Genomic DNA, 15,000 nt, shown 5'->3' with positions numbered 1-15,000 from the left:
GTCGGCGGGGTCGTGGAACGCCGGGGTGTCCGTGGCGTCCAGGACGGCGAGCTGCACCATCATGCGGGCCTCGCCCCCCTCGTTGCGCGCGATGCAGGCCAGCCGGACGGCGTCGCTCCTCCTCAGGCTCCGGATGTCCAGCGTCCCGTTGCGGTGGATGGTCACCCGGTTCCCGTAATACGGGGCGGGCAGGATGACCCCCTCGGGGAAGGCCCACAGGACCCGGGGCGCGGGGACGCCCCGGGCGAGGCAGTCGATGAGTTTCCGGCTGCCCACCAGGCCGGCCTCGCTCACCACGGCCAGGGGTTCGGCGTGGCCGTTGATGGTGGGCGCCCGGACGTGGACCTGGACCCACACCGACTTGCGGTCCTCCCCGGCTGTGTTGCGGGCCACGCAGGTGTAGTTGCCGCTGTCGGCCCTCTGGGCCTTTTGGATGAGCAGCGTGCCATCTCGGTAGACCTGGTACTTATCTGCGTGGCCATGAGACTTGTCTGCGTGGCCATGAGACTTGTCTGCGGGGCCATGAGACTTGTCTGCGGGGCCATGAGACTTGTCTGCGGGGCCATGAGACTTGTCTGAGGGGCCATGAGACTTGTCTGCGGGGCCATGAGACTTGTCTGAGGGGCCATGAGACTTGTCTGCGGGGCCGTGGTAGTTGTCGGCGGGGCCGCTCGGGATGAGCTTGTTGGCAGGCGACAGCCAGGTGATCCTGGGCGGCGGCTCGCCCTTGGCCTCGCAGGCAAGTGACACCGTGTCGCCATAAGGCACCCGCAGGACGGCGTGCGTCTTGTTCCGGATGGCAGGGGGCGCCATCACCACCTTGACCCGCACGGTCATGGCGTCTTTGCCGGCCCGGTTCTCGGCGACGCAGGTGTAGTCGCCTTCTTCGCGGAGGCCGACCTCGTTGAAGAAGAGGGTCCCGTTGTGGAACACCACGTAACGCTTGGAACGTGCCCCGCCGCCAACGCCGCCGCCGCCGCCGTCCGACTGCGCGAAGGGGTGCACCAGGCTCCCGTCCGGCAGGCTCCAGGAGATCTCGGGGTCCGGGAGGCCCGAGGCCACGCAGTCCACACGGAGGTCGCCTCCGTAGGGGACCCGGTGGTGCTGGTGGTGGTGCTGGTGGTGGGGATGGTGGTGGTGGTGGCCAGTGTCCTTCTGCTCGATCCTGGCGGGCCGCGTGACCACGTTGACGCCCAGGACCACAAAGTCATCGCCGGCCTTGTTGCGCGCCACGCACAGGTAGTCGCCCGCGTCCCGCTCGGTGACGGCGTGCACCACGAGGGTGCCGTTGGCCAGGACGCGGACGCGGGGGTCCAGGCTGAGGGAGGGAGGGAGGGAGGGAGGGAGGGAGGGGGGGAGGGGGGGGGGAAAAAGAAGAAAGAAAGAAAGAAGAGAAAGGAATGAGGTGGACAGGACGCCTAGAGATGGAAGGTCACAGGGGCTGGGCGTGGACCTAAGAACCAGGTCACAGTTTGTGGTTGTTGTTGTTCTTTCTTCTTTCTTCCTCCTTCCTCCTCCTCCTCATCTCCTCCATCTCTTCCTCCTTCTTCTCCTCCATCTCCTCCTTCTTCTCCTCCTCCTCCTCAATCTCCTCCTCCTCCTCCTTTTCCTCTATCTACTCCTCTTCCTCCTTCTCCTTGTTCTGCTCCTCCATCTCTTCCTCCTCCTCCTCCATCTCCTCCATTTCCTCCTCCTCTTCTATTTCCTCCTCCTCCTCCTCCATCTCCTCCTCCATCATCTCCTCCTCCTCCTCCATCTTCTCCTCCTCCATCTCCTCCTCTTCCTCCATCTCTTCCTTCTCCTCCTCCTCCATCTCCTCCTCCTCCTGCATCTCTTCCTCCTCTTCCTCCTTTTCCTCAATCTCCTACTCCTCCATCTCCTCCTCTTCCTCCTCCATCTCCTCCTGCTTCTCCTCCATCTCCTCCTCCTCCTCCATCTCCTCCTCCTCCTGCATCTCTTCCTCCTCTTCCTCCTTTTCCTCCATCTCTTCCTCCTCCATCTCCTCCTCCTCCTCCTCCATCTCCTCCTCCTCCTCCTCCATCTCCTCCTCCTCCTCCATCTCTTCCTCTTCCTCCTCTTCCTTCTCCTCCATCTCCTCCTTTTCCTCCATCTCCTCCTTTTCCTCCATTTCCTCCTCCTTCTCCTCCTCCTTCATCTTCTCCTCCGCCTCCTCCATCTCCTCCTCCTCCTCCTCCTCCTTTATCGATTAAGGCATTACAAACATGTGCTTAGCCCCCCATTGCTCTCCCCCATCCCCAATCCTGCCCTCACCCTCAGCCCCCCGGTGTCTGCGTCCATCGGTTAGGCCTCTATGCATGCAGACAAGTCCTCTGGTTGATCTCTTCCCCTCACCCCCACCCTCCCCTGCCTTCCCTCTGAGGTTTGAGCATCCGATCGGTGCGCCTCTGTCTCTGGATCTGTTTCTGTCCATCGGTGTATGCTGTTCATGAGTGAGGTCATGCGATATTTACCTTTCTCTGGCTGACTTACGTCACTGAGAATAACGTGTGTGTGAGTGTGTGTGTGTGTGTGTGTGTGTGTGTGTGAATTTTCAACCAAACATATTTTTCCCATGGATCTTCTGAGAGAGAGGAAGAGGAGAGAGGGAGACACAGAGAGAAACATCGATAGGGTGACTACTGCACGCACCCTGACCAGAACCCAGAGAAACGGGCCCCTTGACCAGGAATCGAACCCGGGACCCTTCAGTCTGCAGGCCGACCCCTAGTGGTTACATTAACCTAATGCATAAAAAACGCCTAATGTCCAAGAAGGCTTAGATTATTACATGTTAGGGATGGGACAACGGAAATTTTTTTTTAAATATAAAGACCTTTATAGAATAGTTTTTTTTTGTGTGTGTGTGTGTTTTAAATATACTTTATTGATTTTTTTACAGAGAGGAGGAGAGAGCGATAGAGAGCTAGAAACGTCGATGAGAGAGAGAAGCATCAACCAGCTGCCTCTTGCACACCCCCTACCGGGGATGTGCCTGCAACCAATGTACATGCCCTTGACTGGGAATCGAACCCGAGACCTTTCAGTCCGCAGACCGACGCTCTATCCACTGAGCCACACCGGTTTCGGCTACAATAGTTTTTTAAAAATATATTTTTACTGATCTCAGAGAGGCTGGGAGAGGAAGAGAGAGACAGAGAAACATCCATGAGGAGAGAGAATCATGCATCGGCTGCCTCCTGCACGCCCCCTACTGGGGATCAAGCCTCCAACCCAGGCCTGTGCCCTTCTTGACCGGGAATTGAACCTTGACCTCCTGGTTCCTAGGTCAGTGCTTAACCACTGAACCACACTGGCTTTGCTAAATCTCCCCCAAATTTTTATGTATTTATTTACTTAAAAAAATACATTTCTATTGATGTCAGAGAGGAAGAGAGAGACAGAAACATCCACGAGGAAAGAGAATCATGGATCGGCTGCCTCCTGCACGCCCCCTACTGGGGATGGAGCCCACCATCCGGGCATGTGCCCTTGACCGGGAATCGAACCCAGGACCCTTCAGTCCGCAGGCCGACGCTCTATCCACTGAGCTACACCAGTGAGGGCAAGTGGTCAGTTCTTTTATTTTTTTTATTTTTATTTATTTATCTATTTATTTATTTTTATTATATTTTATTGATTTTTTTACAGAGAGGAAGAGAGAGGAATAGAGAATCAGAAACACCGATGAGAGAGAATCATCCACCAGCCGCCTCCTGCACACCCCCCACTGGGGATGTGCCGGCTACCAAGGTCCATGCCCTTGATTGGGAATCGAACCCAGGACCCTTCCGTCTGCAGGCCAACGCTCTATCCACTGAGCTACAGCAGCCAGCGTGAGTGGTCAGTTCTTTTAGATTAACATGATTAAAATCTTTAAAACAAAACAAAACAAAACAAAAAAAACCCAGCTGAAACTGGTTTGGCTCAGTGGATAGAGCGTCGGCCTGCGGACTGAAGGGTCCCGGGTTCGATTCCCGGTCAAGGGCATGGACCTTGGTGGCTGAGGGCACATCCCCAGTTGGGGGCGTGCAGGAGGCGGCTGATGGATGACTCTCTCTCATCGATGTTTCTGATTCTCTCTCTCTTCCTCTCTGTAGAAAATCAATATTATTCCCGCCCCCAGATCGTAATCAGAATGGAATGCACTCTGGGGCACTCCTGTATCTGCATGTTTCAACGTTTCCAGCTGCTGCTGGCTCCTAAAACACCTGGGTTGTTCAGGGAACCGTGAATGAGGAAGATAAATCGTCAGCTGTCCAAACCGGTGATTCACAGGGAGACAAAGGGGTAGAACGGCCCCAGGGTGGATTCTCCCATCCTCACTGCTGTCTCAGGCATGCCAATGCCACCTCCACACACACAGCCACGCAGCCCTGGCCGGTGCGGCTCAGTGGATAGAGCGCGCGCCCGCGGACGGAAGGGTCCTGGGTCCGATTCCGATCAAGGGCCGCCTACCCGGGGTTGGGGGTTCTGTCCCCAGGACGGGGCGTGCAGGAGGCAGCCGGTCCATGATTCTCTGTCCTCATGGATGTTTCTCTCTCCCTCCCTCAGTGAAATTAATAAAAACACATTTAAATTATAAAAATAAGGAAAGAGATGATAGAGTCCTGGCTGGTGTGGCTCAGTGGATAGAGCGTCGGCCTGCAGACTGAAGGGTCCCGGGTTCGATTCCCAGTCAAGGGCATGGACCTTGGTGGCGGGCACGGACCTTGGTGGCGGGCACATCCCCAGTGGGGGGCGTGCAGGAGGCAGCTGATGGATGTTTCTCTCTCCTCATGGATGTTTCTCTCTCTCCCTTCTGTCTCTGAAATCAATAAAAACACATTTAAATTATAAAAATAAGGAAAGAGATGATAGAGTCCTGACTGCTGTGGCTCAGTAGATAGAGCGTCGGCTTGCAGACTGAAGGGTCCCAGGTTTGATTCCCGGTCAAGGGCACAGGCCTGGGTTGGGGGGCTCCATCCCCAGGAGGGGGCGTGCAGGAGGCAGCTGATCCATGATTCTTTCTCCTCATGGATGTTTCTCTTTCCCCCTCTCCCTTCCTCTCTGAAATCAATAAAAACACATTTAAATTATAAAAATAAGGAAAGAAATGATAAGAGTCCTGACTGGTGTGGCTCAGTGGATAGAGTGTGGGCCTGCAGACTGAAGGGTCCCGGGTTTGATTCCAGGAGGAGGCATGCAGGAGGCAGCTGATGGATGTTTCTCTCTCCTTCTCCCTTCCTCTCTGAAATCAATAAAAATAAAATTTTATTTTACTTTTCTTTTTAATATACTTGATTTTTTTTTTTTTTTTTTTTTTTTTAACAGAGCGGAAGGGAGAAGGAGAAAGAGTTAGAAATATTGATGATGAGTCTCTCTCCTCATGGATGTTTCTGTCTCTCCCTCCCTCCCTCTCTGAAATCAATGAAAGCACACTTAAATTATATAATAAAAATAAAGAAATGATAGAGCTCAGACAGTGTGGCTCAGTGGATAGAGCATCGGCCTGCGGACTGAAAGGTCCCGGGTTCTATTCCGGTCAAGGGCATGTACCCTTGGTTGCAGGCACATATCCAGTAGAGGGTTTGCAAGAGGCAGCTCATCGATGATTCTCTCTCATCGATATTTCTAACTCTCGGTCCCTCTCTCTTCCTCTCTGTAAAAAAAAAAAAAAAAAAAAATCAATAAAATATACTTTAAAAAAAATTATACAGTTAAAACTATCGATTATTTAAACTAAAAAGCATAGGCCCTGGCCTGTGTGGTTCAGTGGTTACAGGGGTTCTCAGAGGTCCAGGGTGTTTGATTCTGATCAAGGGCCTGGATCTGGGTTGTGTGTGGGCTCCAGGTCGGGGACCCTGGTCAGGCCACGCGGGAGGCAACCCATGGATGTGTCTGTATCTCACATCGATGTTTCTCTCCCTCACCTCCTTCTCCCTCCCTCTCCACTCTGTAAAAAATTCAATGGGAAAAATATCCTCATGTTAGCACGAGAGAGAGAGAGAGAGAGAGAGAGAGAGAGAGAGAGAGAGAGAGAACGAACTCCGATGTAAGCATGGGCATACAGGCACTCTAGCTTATAAAGACCAGGCATTATTGTGTGGAAAATTCATGTACCCCCAGAACCAGCGCACATGGGGAGCAGGACCTGTGGGCCTTCACCCTGCCCAAGGGCACCCCAAGGAGAGACCTGCCCCGGGAGGGGCTGTCTCCATTTGTGAAAGGAGAGGGGCATGCAGGAGTGCAATGGAGGATGGATGGATGGATGGATGGATGGATGGCTCACAGGAGTGCAATGGTGGATGAATGGGAGGGTGGATGGATGGATAGATGATGGATGGATGGATGGATGGATGGATGGCTCACAGGAGCACAATGGTGGGTGGATGGGACGGATGGATGATGGATGGATGGATGGATGGATGGCTCACAGAGTGACAGGAGTGCAATGGTGGGTGGATGGACGGATGAATGATGGATGGATGGGAGGATGGATACATGGATGGAAAGATGGATGGATGGCTCACAGGAGCACAATGGTGGGTGGATGGACGGATGGATGATGGATGGATGGATGGATGGATGGCTCACAGGAGTGACAGGAGTGCAATGGTGGATGAATGGGTGGGTAGGTGGATGGCTCACAGGAGCACAATGGTGGGTGGATGGACGGATGAATGATGGATGGGTGGGAGGATGGATACATGGATGGAAAGATGGATGGATGGCTCACAGGAGTGCAATGGTGGGTGGATGGACGGATGGATGATGGATAGATGGATGGATGGATGGCTCACAGGAGTGCAATGGTGGGTGGATGGACAGATGGATGATGGATGATGGATGGATGGAGGGATGGATGGATGGATGACGGATGGCTCACAGGAGTGCAATATGGTTGGATGGATGGACAGAATAATAGATAGGTGGATGGATAAATGGATAGGAGAAGACTGGATGGATGGATGGACAGATACATGGATGGATAGGTAGGTAGATGGACAGAAGGATGGATAGGTGGATGGATGAATGTATGGAAGGATGAGTGGATGGATGGATGGATGAATGAATGGATGGTGCACAGGAGTACAATGGTGGGTGGATGGATGGATAGATGGATGGCTCACAGGAGCGCGATGGATGGATGGATGGATGGAAGGATGGATGGATGGATGGATACATGGATGGATGGAATAGATGGATGGATACATGGATGGGTGGATGGATGGATGGGTGGATGGGTGGATGGATGGATGGATGGATGGATGGGTGGATGGGTGGATGGATGTGTGGATGGATGGGATAGATGGATGGATACATGGATGGGTGGATGGAAGGATGGATGGATAGGTGGATGGATGGGTGGATGGAAGGATGGATGGATAGGTGGATGGGTGGATGGATGGATGGGTGGGTGGATGGATGGATGGAATGGCTGCACGCCTCCCCAGCAGCCAGGGCCGCGCACCTACCTGAAGACGCCGTCCACCATCTGCTTGGAGGGCAGCCTCCACAGCACGCGCGGCCAGGGCTTGCCGGATGCGCTGCAGTCCAGCCGCAGGGTGCCCCCGTAGCGCACGTCCGTCCTGCGGGGCGAGCTCCCGGTGATGCGGGCGTTGGCGGCCGCCCCGGGGGGCCTCACGCTCACGGCCACCTCCCGGCGGGCCGAGCCCACCAGGTTGGCGGCCACGCACTGGTACCGCCCGGAGTCCCCGGGGGCCAGGTTCCTGATGTACAGGGTCCCGTTGGGGAACAGGAAGAGCTTGCCCCGGAGGAACTGCGAGGGCCGTATCGGGGTGCCGTCGGGGGGCAGCAGCCAGCGCACAGCGGGGGCCGGAGCCCCCCTGGCCGCGCAGTGGATGTGGACGCTCAGGCCGGGGGCCAGCGTGATGTTCTCCGTCGCCTCCTGCTGGATGACGGGGGGCAGTGCAGTCACGTGCAGACGGATGGCCAGGCTGTCGGCGCCCCCGGCGTTGCTGGCCACGCACCTGTACACGCCCTGATCGGAGAAGGTCGCGTCCTTGATGGACAGGGTCCGGTTTGGGTGGACGGTCACCCGGCTCTCCGCGGCGGACGCCTGGAGCCAGACCCGGCGATCGGGAAAGATCCAGGAGATCTGAGGCAGCGGGGTGCCCCGGGCCAGGCATTCCATGGAAATGGTGTCTCCGACGGACACGGTGATGTCCTGGTACTGGGTCTGGGTCGTCTGGGTCTGCGATGGGGCCAGGATCTGGGGGAGCTGGGTGGACACGGACAGCAGGACGGAGTGCCGGTCGGCGCCGTGCAGGTTCTGGGCGGTGCAGACATACTGGCCCCGGTCCTGGGGCTGCGCCCGGCGGATGAGAAAAGTGCCGTTTTTGAGGACTTCGAAGCGCTGGACGCGGGTGTTGGGGGTCAGCAGGGCGCCTGCAAGGGAAGGACCAAGAAGCACGGGAGGGGAGGGGAGAGGTGTGAGGCTGCGGAGAAATGTCCCCCCATTTTTTTAATTTTTTTTTTAAATTTTATTAGTAATTTTTTGCAGGGAGGAAGGGAGAGAGATAGAGAGTGAGAAACATCCATCAGCCGAAACCGCTGTGGCTCAGTGGGTAGAGCGCCGGCCTGCGGACACGGAAGGGTCCCGGGTTTGATTCCACCTGGTCAAGGGCATGGACCTGGGTGGCCAAGGGCACATCCCCAGTGGGGGGCGTGCAGGAGGCAGCTGGTCGATGTTTCTCTCTCATCATTGGTGTTTCTAGCTCTCTATCCCTCTCCCTTCCCCTCTGTAAAAAGTCAATAAAACAAACAAACAAACAAACAAACAAACATGAACGCTGAAGCCGGTTTGGCTCAGTGGATAGAGCGTCGGCCTGTGGACGGAAGGGTCCGGGTTCGATTCCCGGTCAAGGGCATGGACCTCGGTGGCTGAGGGCACATCCCCAGGTGGGGGGCGTGCAGGAGGCAGCGGATGGATGTGTCTCTGTCATCATCGATGTTTCTGATTCTCTCTCCCTCTCCCTTCCTCTCTGTAAAAAATCAATAAAATAGCTTTAACCGGTGTGGCTCAGTGGATAGAGCACCCCCTGCGGACTGAAGGGTCCCAGGTTCGATTCCCGGTCAAGGGCATGGACCTTGGTGGCGGGCACATCCCCATTGGGGGGCGTGCAGGAGGCAGCTGATCGATGTTTCTCTCTCATCATTAGTGTTTCTAGCTCTCTCTCCCTCTCCCTTCCCCTCTGTAAAAAATCAATAGAATAGCTTTAACTGGTGTGGCTCAGTGGATAGAGCACCCCCTGCGGACTGAAGGGTCCCAGGTTCGATTCCCGGTCAAGGGCATGGACCTTGGTGGCGGACACATCCCCTGTGGGGGGCGTGCAGTAGGCAGCGGATGGATGTGTCTCTCTCATCGTCGGTGTTTCTAGCTCTCTCTCTCCCTCTCCCTTTCTCTCTGTAAAAAAAAAATCAACAATATATATATATTTTTTAAAAAAGACAAAGACAAAGAAATTCAATCTGGCTGGTGTGGCTCAGTGGATAGAGCGTCGGCCTGCGGACGGAAGGGTCCCGGGTTCGATTCCCGGCCAAGGGCATGGAGCTTGGTGGCTGAGGGCACATCCCCAGTGGGGGGCGTGCAGGAGGCAGCGGATGGATGTGTCTCTGTCATCATCGATGTTTCTGATTCTCTCTCCCTCTCCCTTCCTCTCTGCGAAAAATCAACAAAACAAACAAACAAACAACACACACAGACGCTCCGCCCCCTTACCGGTGGAGACCTTGGTCCAGGTTATAAACGGTTCTGGCCTCCCTGTGGCCTCGCACGGAATCACAGCGTCCGCGTCGGCCGCGACGGTCACTGTCGGGGGCGACTTGCTGACGATCCTGGGCGCCTCTCCTGCAGCCCAGAGCTTAGACGCCGCGGCCGCAGCCGGGGGCCCTCCCGCGGCCGAGAAGACCCTGGCCCCGCCCGGACGGAAGGTTCCGGAAGGCGGCCTGGCGGGGGCTGTCACGAAGGGGACAGGGGGGGTGGAGGACGGCGGTGGCGGGGACGGAGGGGCCGGCGGGGCCGGGGGCCCCAAGTCCACGTGGGAGATGATGGTCTGAGTGCGGATGCGGTGGTCAGCGGCGGCGAACGGGTGGACGGCTCGAACCCGGGTCCCCGGGGCGGGAGGGGCCGGGGTCTGGGTCTTGGGGGTCACGGCCGACGGCGACCTGTTGAGCGAGTCCGGGGACCGCCCGCTGGACGGGTGAGGGGGCCTGACGTCGGGGAGGCTGTTGGAGCCGGACGGCTGGGCGTGGCTGTGGTGGGTTGGGTTCGAGCCGTGGCCCGTGGCCGGGAGGGGCCTCGCAGTCCGCCACGGGTCCACGGTGCTGGCCTGGCTGGAAGGGGTTGGTCTCAGTGTCACCATCGTCGTCGCCGAGAGCTTGCGGTCCCGCAGAACCCGCCATGGGGACGTTGTCATGACGCCCAGCCTGCTGGTTCCGTGGTGACGCGGTGGATGGACGGTCGTGGGGTATCGGAAGGGGCTCCTTGTGCTCCATGAGAGAGGTCTCCAGGTGCCCCTCGGAGGGATGGGTGGCCCGGAGACTCTGGCCGGCTGGGTTGGGAGAAGAGGGTGGTGGTGGTGGCCATCAGGGCCACGTAGGATGTGTGTGGTCTTCTCGGCCTTCGCGATGGCCTCCGGGCTTGGAGTGACGTGAACGCTGTCTGTCCTGGGAGATGGGGTGGTGGGGTCATGTACTGGCCACCATGTTGGCTGTGTCATCTTCTCCTTCTCCTCCTTCTCCTTCTCTTTCTCCTTCTCCTCTTCCTTCTTCTCCTTCTGCTGCTTCTTCTCCTCCTCCTTCTCCTCCTCCTCCTTCTCCTTCTCCTTCTTCTTCTGCTTCTCCTTCTCCTCCTCCTTATCCTCCTCCTCCTTCTCCTTCTCTTTCTTCTCCTTCTTATTCTTCTCCCCTTTCTCCTCCTCCTCCTCTTCCCCCTTCTTCTTCTTCTTCTCCTTCTCCTCTTCCCCCTTCTTCTTCTCCTCCTCCTCCTCCTCCTCCTCTTCCCCCTTCTCCTTCTCCTCCTCCTTCTCCTCTTCCCCCTTCTTCTCCTTCTTCTCCTTCTCCTCCTCCTTCTTCTCCTTCTCCTCCTCCACCTCCTCCATCTCCTTCGTTTGGGTATTGGGGACCCCCACGGGGTTGGAGGAATCCGTGGACACTGGAGGAGGTGGTGGGCTTGACGGGAGGTTGATGGTCTCCGTGGTGGCGGGATCCACAGTCATGGGACGGGTGGCTGGGGACGGGGCTGGCGTGAGGACACCAGGACCCTGACCACGGGTGGCGGATCCATCCCGACGAGAAGCTGCGTCTACACCCGTGCTTTGCGTAGACGAAGCAACCACGCCTTCTTGCGTAGAAAGCACCACGGACACGGACGGGGGGGCCTCCGAGGGCAGACCCGGGTCCCCCGACTCTTGGGGAGAGGGTGACGCGTGTGTTGGGGTCTCCAAAGAGGGGGTGGCAGGGGCGTCCGTCTGGAGACGCCCGGGCTGGGCCGTCCTCGGCGGACCCCGGTTTTCCGTTCCCGGAACACTAGACGTTAAGAATTCGTTCTTCGTGTCTCTCACGGTGGAGACCTCGAACCCGGACGGTGCCGGGACACGGATGACGGGCTCACGCATGGCGTCACGCATGTCGGAGTCGTCGGAAGTCTCCGTTTCTCTCTCCTCGGACGCGGGCGTGGACGTGGCCGGAGTTGGGGGCGTGTAGGGGGCGGTGGTGGTGGTGGTGCTAGAAGCTGCTGCTGCTGTCATGGCCTCATGGGGGCCCCCGATTCCCAGGGAGAAGGTGGTGGACACCTGGGCCGTGTCCGGACGGGGTGTCCTGGTGGCGTCCGTCGGCGTCTTCTCCGTGGAGGTGCCGGGCCTGTGTTTGTTCGGCCTCCGCCCGTGCTTTCTCCGCGGGGTCCCCTTGGTCGCGGGCTCCGTGGGCGTCTCCACACCCACCTGTTTGGGGGTCCCCGCCGAAGACTGCCCCCAGGAGGTGGGAGCCGACCAACCGTCCCCTCGCCTGGGGGTCACGGCTTCGGGGTCTTGGGTGGGTCTGGCCGAGAAGGTGCCCGTCGGGGCGAATGTGGTGGGCATACGTGTCGCCTTGGGGCGCTGTCGGCCGCGGTGGGGCCGTGTCCGCCTCCTGCCCCCGCCCTGGGGCCGTTTCCGGGGAGGCGAACTGGACCCTCGGGAGCCAGGGGGCGCTCTGCCCGGGGTAACTCCTTCCGGAAGCTTCCGAGGGTCCTCCTCTGTGCCTTTTCCGGCCCACGGGTCCACCGCGGACAAGGCGGGCGTTGGGGCGAACCCTCGGGAGCCCTGTCCTTCGGTCTCCTCCTCTTCCAACGGTGGACGGGTCTCCCATTCGGGGTCCGCGGAAGGCACGGGGTCCGAGGGGCCCACGGAGGTGGCCGCCGAGGTGGACGTGTTCTCACGAGATGTCGGCTCGGGCACAGGCCCAACATCTACCACCGTCATCGACCGGTCTTCCGTGGCGATGGTGGGGCCGACGGCTGGGGTCGACCAGTTGTCCATGGGTTGGGTCGACCAGTTGTCCATGGGTTGGGTCGACCAGTTGTCCATAGACTGGGTAGACCAGTTGTCCATGGACTGGGTAGACCAGTTGTCCATGGATTGGGTAGACCAGCTGTCCATGGACTGGGTAGACCAGCTGTCCATGGACTGGGTAGACCAGCTGTCCATGGACTGGGTAGACCAGTTGTCCATGGACTGGGTAGACCAGTTGTCCATGGCTGGAGTAGACCAGCTGTCGATGGGCATGTGATCGCTGATGGATTCCTCATCGGTCGGGGCCAGGATCTGGGGCGTCGAAGACTCAAAAGGCGCCTCCGATGGCCCTGGGGTGGCCCACGGAGGCAGACCCTGTGTCTTTTCAGAAAACTCCTCGTCGTCATCATCATCGTCGTCGCCGATGGCTTCTTGTCGATCGGAGGCGGTGAGATCAGGGCTGGCGGCTCCGGCTTCCGTTGTCAGGACGCCAGGCCCGGATACGGAGTCTTCCCCGGCCACGAACAGAGCGTCTGCCGAGAACTCGTCCTCAGGGCCGGCTGTCCTGTGGGGCGCTGGGGACCCGGAGGGAGGAGGAGGCAGGATGGGACGGACGGGTGTAGCATCGTAGGTGCTCTTGGCGGGCGCGGTGGCGGTCTCCACGGTCCCCCCGTCCCTGGGGGGGTTCCTCCCTCGAACCCGGGCCAGGATGTGGGCCCAGTGGTCCGGGTTGATCTGCTTGCTGGCCACGTGGACCCTCCGCCTGGACTCGAACCCGCGGCGGCCCTCGGCGACCCGGCTCTCCGCCGCCTCCGGCTCCTTCTCGGGGTGCCTCCAGGGTTTCGGCTTCCGGTGCCCCCTCTGGTCCTTGGGGTGCGGGACCCTCCTCGAAGGGGTGTTTCCAGGGGGGCCGATGCCCGAGCCTCCTTCGTCCTCTACGACGCCTCCTCTGGGCCGGGACCCGCCAGGGCGCCGACCCCGTTTGGATGCCCTGGCCCGCCCCGGCCCTCTCCTGCTCACCGCGACGCCCACCGTAAGCTGGTCTGCCCCCTGCTGGTTGACGGCGATGCATCTGTAGAAGCCTCCGTCGCCGGCCTGCACCTCGGGGATGGAGAGGGTCCCGTTGGCCAGGACGTAGGCCCTGGAGGTGTTGGCCAAAGCATGCACCATCCTCTGGTTGGGAAGGATCCAGCTGAGCTGGGCCTCGGGCACGGCCAGCGCCCAGCAGGGCAGCATCAGGGGTTCGCCAGGATTCTTGGGGACACTCGCCGCCCGTCCGTCTTCGGGGGGCGGCGCCGTCCGAGGCACCACCACCACCCGGAAGGCCAGGCCGGCCGTCTCGTCCGGCACCGCGGCCAGGCAGCGGTACAGCCCCGCGTCCGCGCGCTGGGCCGCCCGGATCCTCAGCCCGCCTCCGGTCAGGATGGAGAACCTCCGGTCCGCGTCCCGATGGGCGGACGCCGATAGCACGGAGCCGTCCGGGAGAAGCCAGGCGATGGACGGGCGCTCCGACGCCCGCACGTGACACGCCAGCTCGCACGGAGAGCCTTCGAGGACCGCCAGGGCCCGCGGGGCGTCCGGGTCCGGCTCGATCATCACCCAGCTCCGGCCGCGAGCCCTCCCAGTGTCCTCCTCACTGCCGGACGTCGACCAGGACATCGGCGACCGGTACGCCAGCAGGACCCTCTGGGCCGTGCTCTGGCGGCGGTTGAGCTGCAGGCGGACGGACGGCTGGAGGATCCAGGCGGGCGTGGCCAGCACGCGGGCGCGGACGCCCGTGTAGTACAGCGCGTCCGCGTCGGAGTCTTGTCTGTAGGAGGCGGCTGCCCCCCCGGGGGTGTCATGGCCGTCGGCGGCGGCGGCGGCGGCGGGCTCATCGGCGTCAGTAACCTCCCTGTTCAGGGTGACGGGCACCTCACTGTAGTAGGCGATGAGCTTCCAGAGCTTCTCGTACTTGTCCCGGGTCATGGGGCAGGAGAGCTCCAAGGCGATGGTGGCGTTGACCTCTGTTTCCTGGGACTCCGTCTGGTTCAGCCGCACCGCCTCCAGGCCCGGCGGCCGCCGGACGCCGCAGGCCAGGCTCACCGTGTTGCCGTGCTCGTCCGTCATGTTGAAGGCGACCGTCCAGGGCGGGGACAGGAGGGCGGCGGCCGCGGGGAGCATGCTGTCGGCATCCGCATCTTCATCTGCTTCTCCTTCTTCTTCCTCCTCCTCGTCGAAGATGCTGTTGCTGTTGCTGCTGCTGCCACTGCCGGTCGCGTTGGGCCTCAGCGGGGACTCGATGGCGGGCCGGGCGCAGGGGATGTCCCGGAGAGAGTGGAGCTCGCGGCCGAGGAGAGCGCGGGGGCTGGCGCAGGCAGCGCAGAGCTGACCGCCCTCGTAGGCTTTGTCCTTCTTGCACTTGAGGACGCCTGGGGGGGAGGAGGGGGGGGTAAGTGGGGAGATGTGGTGTGAGCGAGGGGAGGGAGAGAGAGAGAGAGAGGTGGGGAGGAAAGGAGGAAGCCCTAGC

The 15,000-nt window shown here is 59.5% G+C and overlaps 1 protein-coding gene across 1 annotated transcript in view; it reads right to left on the bottom strand.

The window, feature by feature from the left end:
- Positions 1–15,000, bottom strand: part of MXRA5 (matrix remodeling associated 5) — a 28,903-nt gene that overhangs the window by 2,366 nt on the left and 11,537 nt on the right. Inside the window, exons 4-7 of the mRNA XM_084907374.1 lie at positions 11,094–14,902; positions 9,722–10,829; positions 7,455–8,388; positions 1–1,318 (exon numbers count right to left, since the gene is read on the bottom strand). The exon at positions 1–1,318 is cut by the window's left edge and continues 2,366 nt beyond it. Of these exons, the coding sequence (XP_084763500.1) occupies positions 1–1,318; positions 7,455–8,388; positions 9,722–10,829; positions 11,094–14,902 (7,169 nt within the window). The remainder of the gene's footprint in view (positions 1,319–7,454; positions 8,389–9,721; positions 10,830–11,093; positions 14,903–15,000) is intronic.

The sequence above is a fragment of the Pipistrellus hanaki genome, assembly GCF_964339955.1.
Source record: "Pipistrellus hanaki genome assembly, contig: scaffold_68, whole genome shotgun sequence".
Classification (NCBI taxonomy): domain Eukaryota; kingdom Metazoa; phylum Chordata; class Mammalia; order Chiroptera; family Vespertilionidae; genus Pipistrellus; species Pipistrellus hanaki.
Note: the sequence above shows the minus strand (reverse complement) of the source record. Positions and strands in the feature narration are given on the sequence as shown.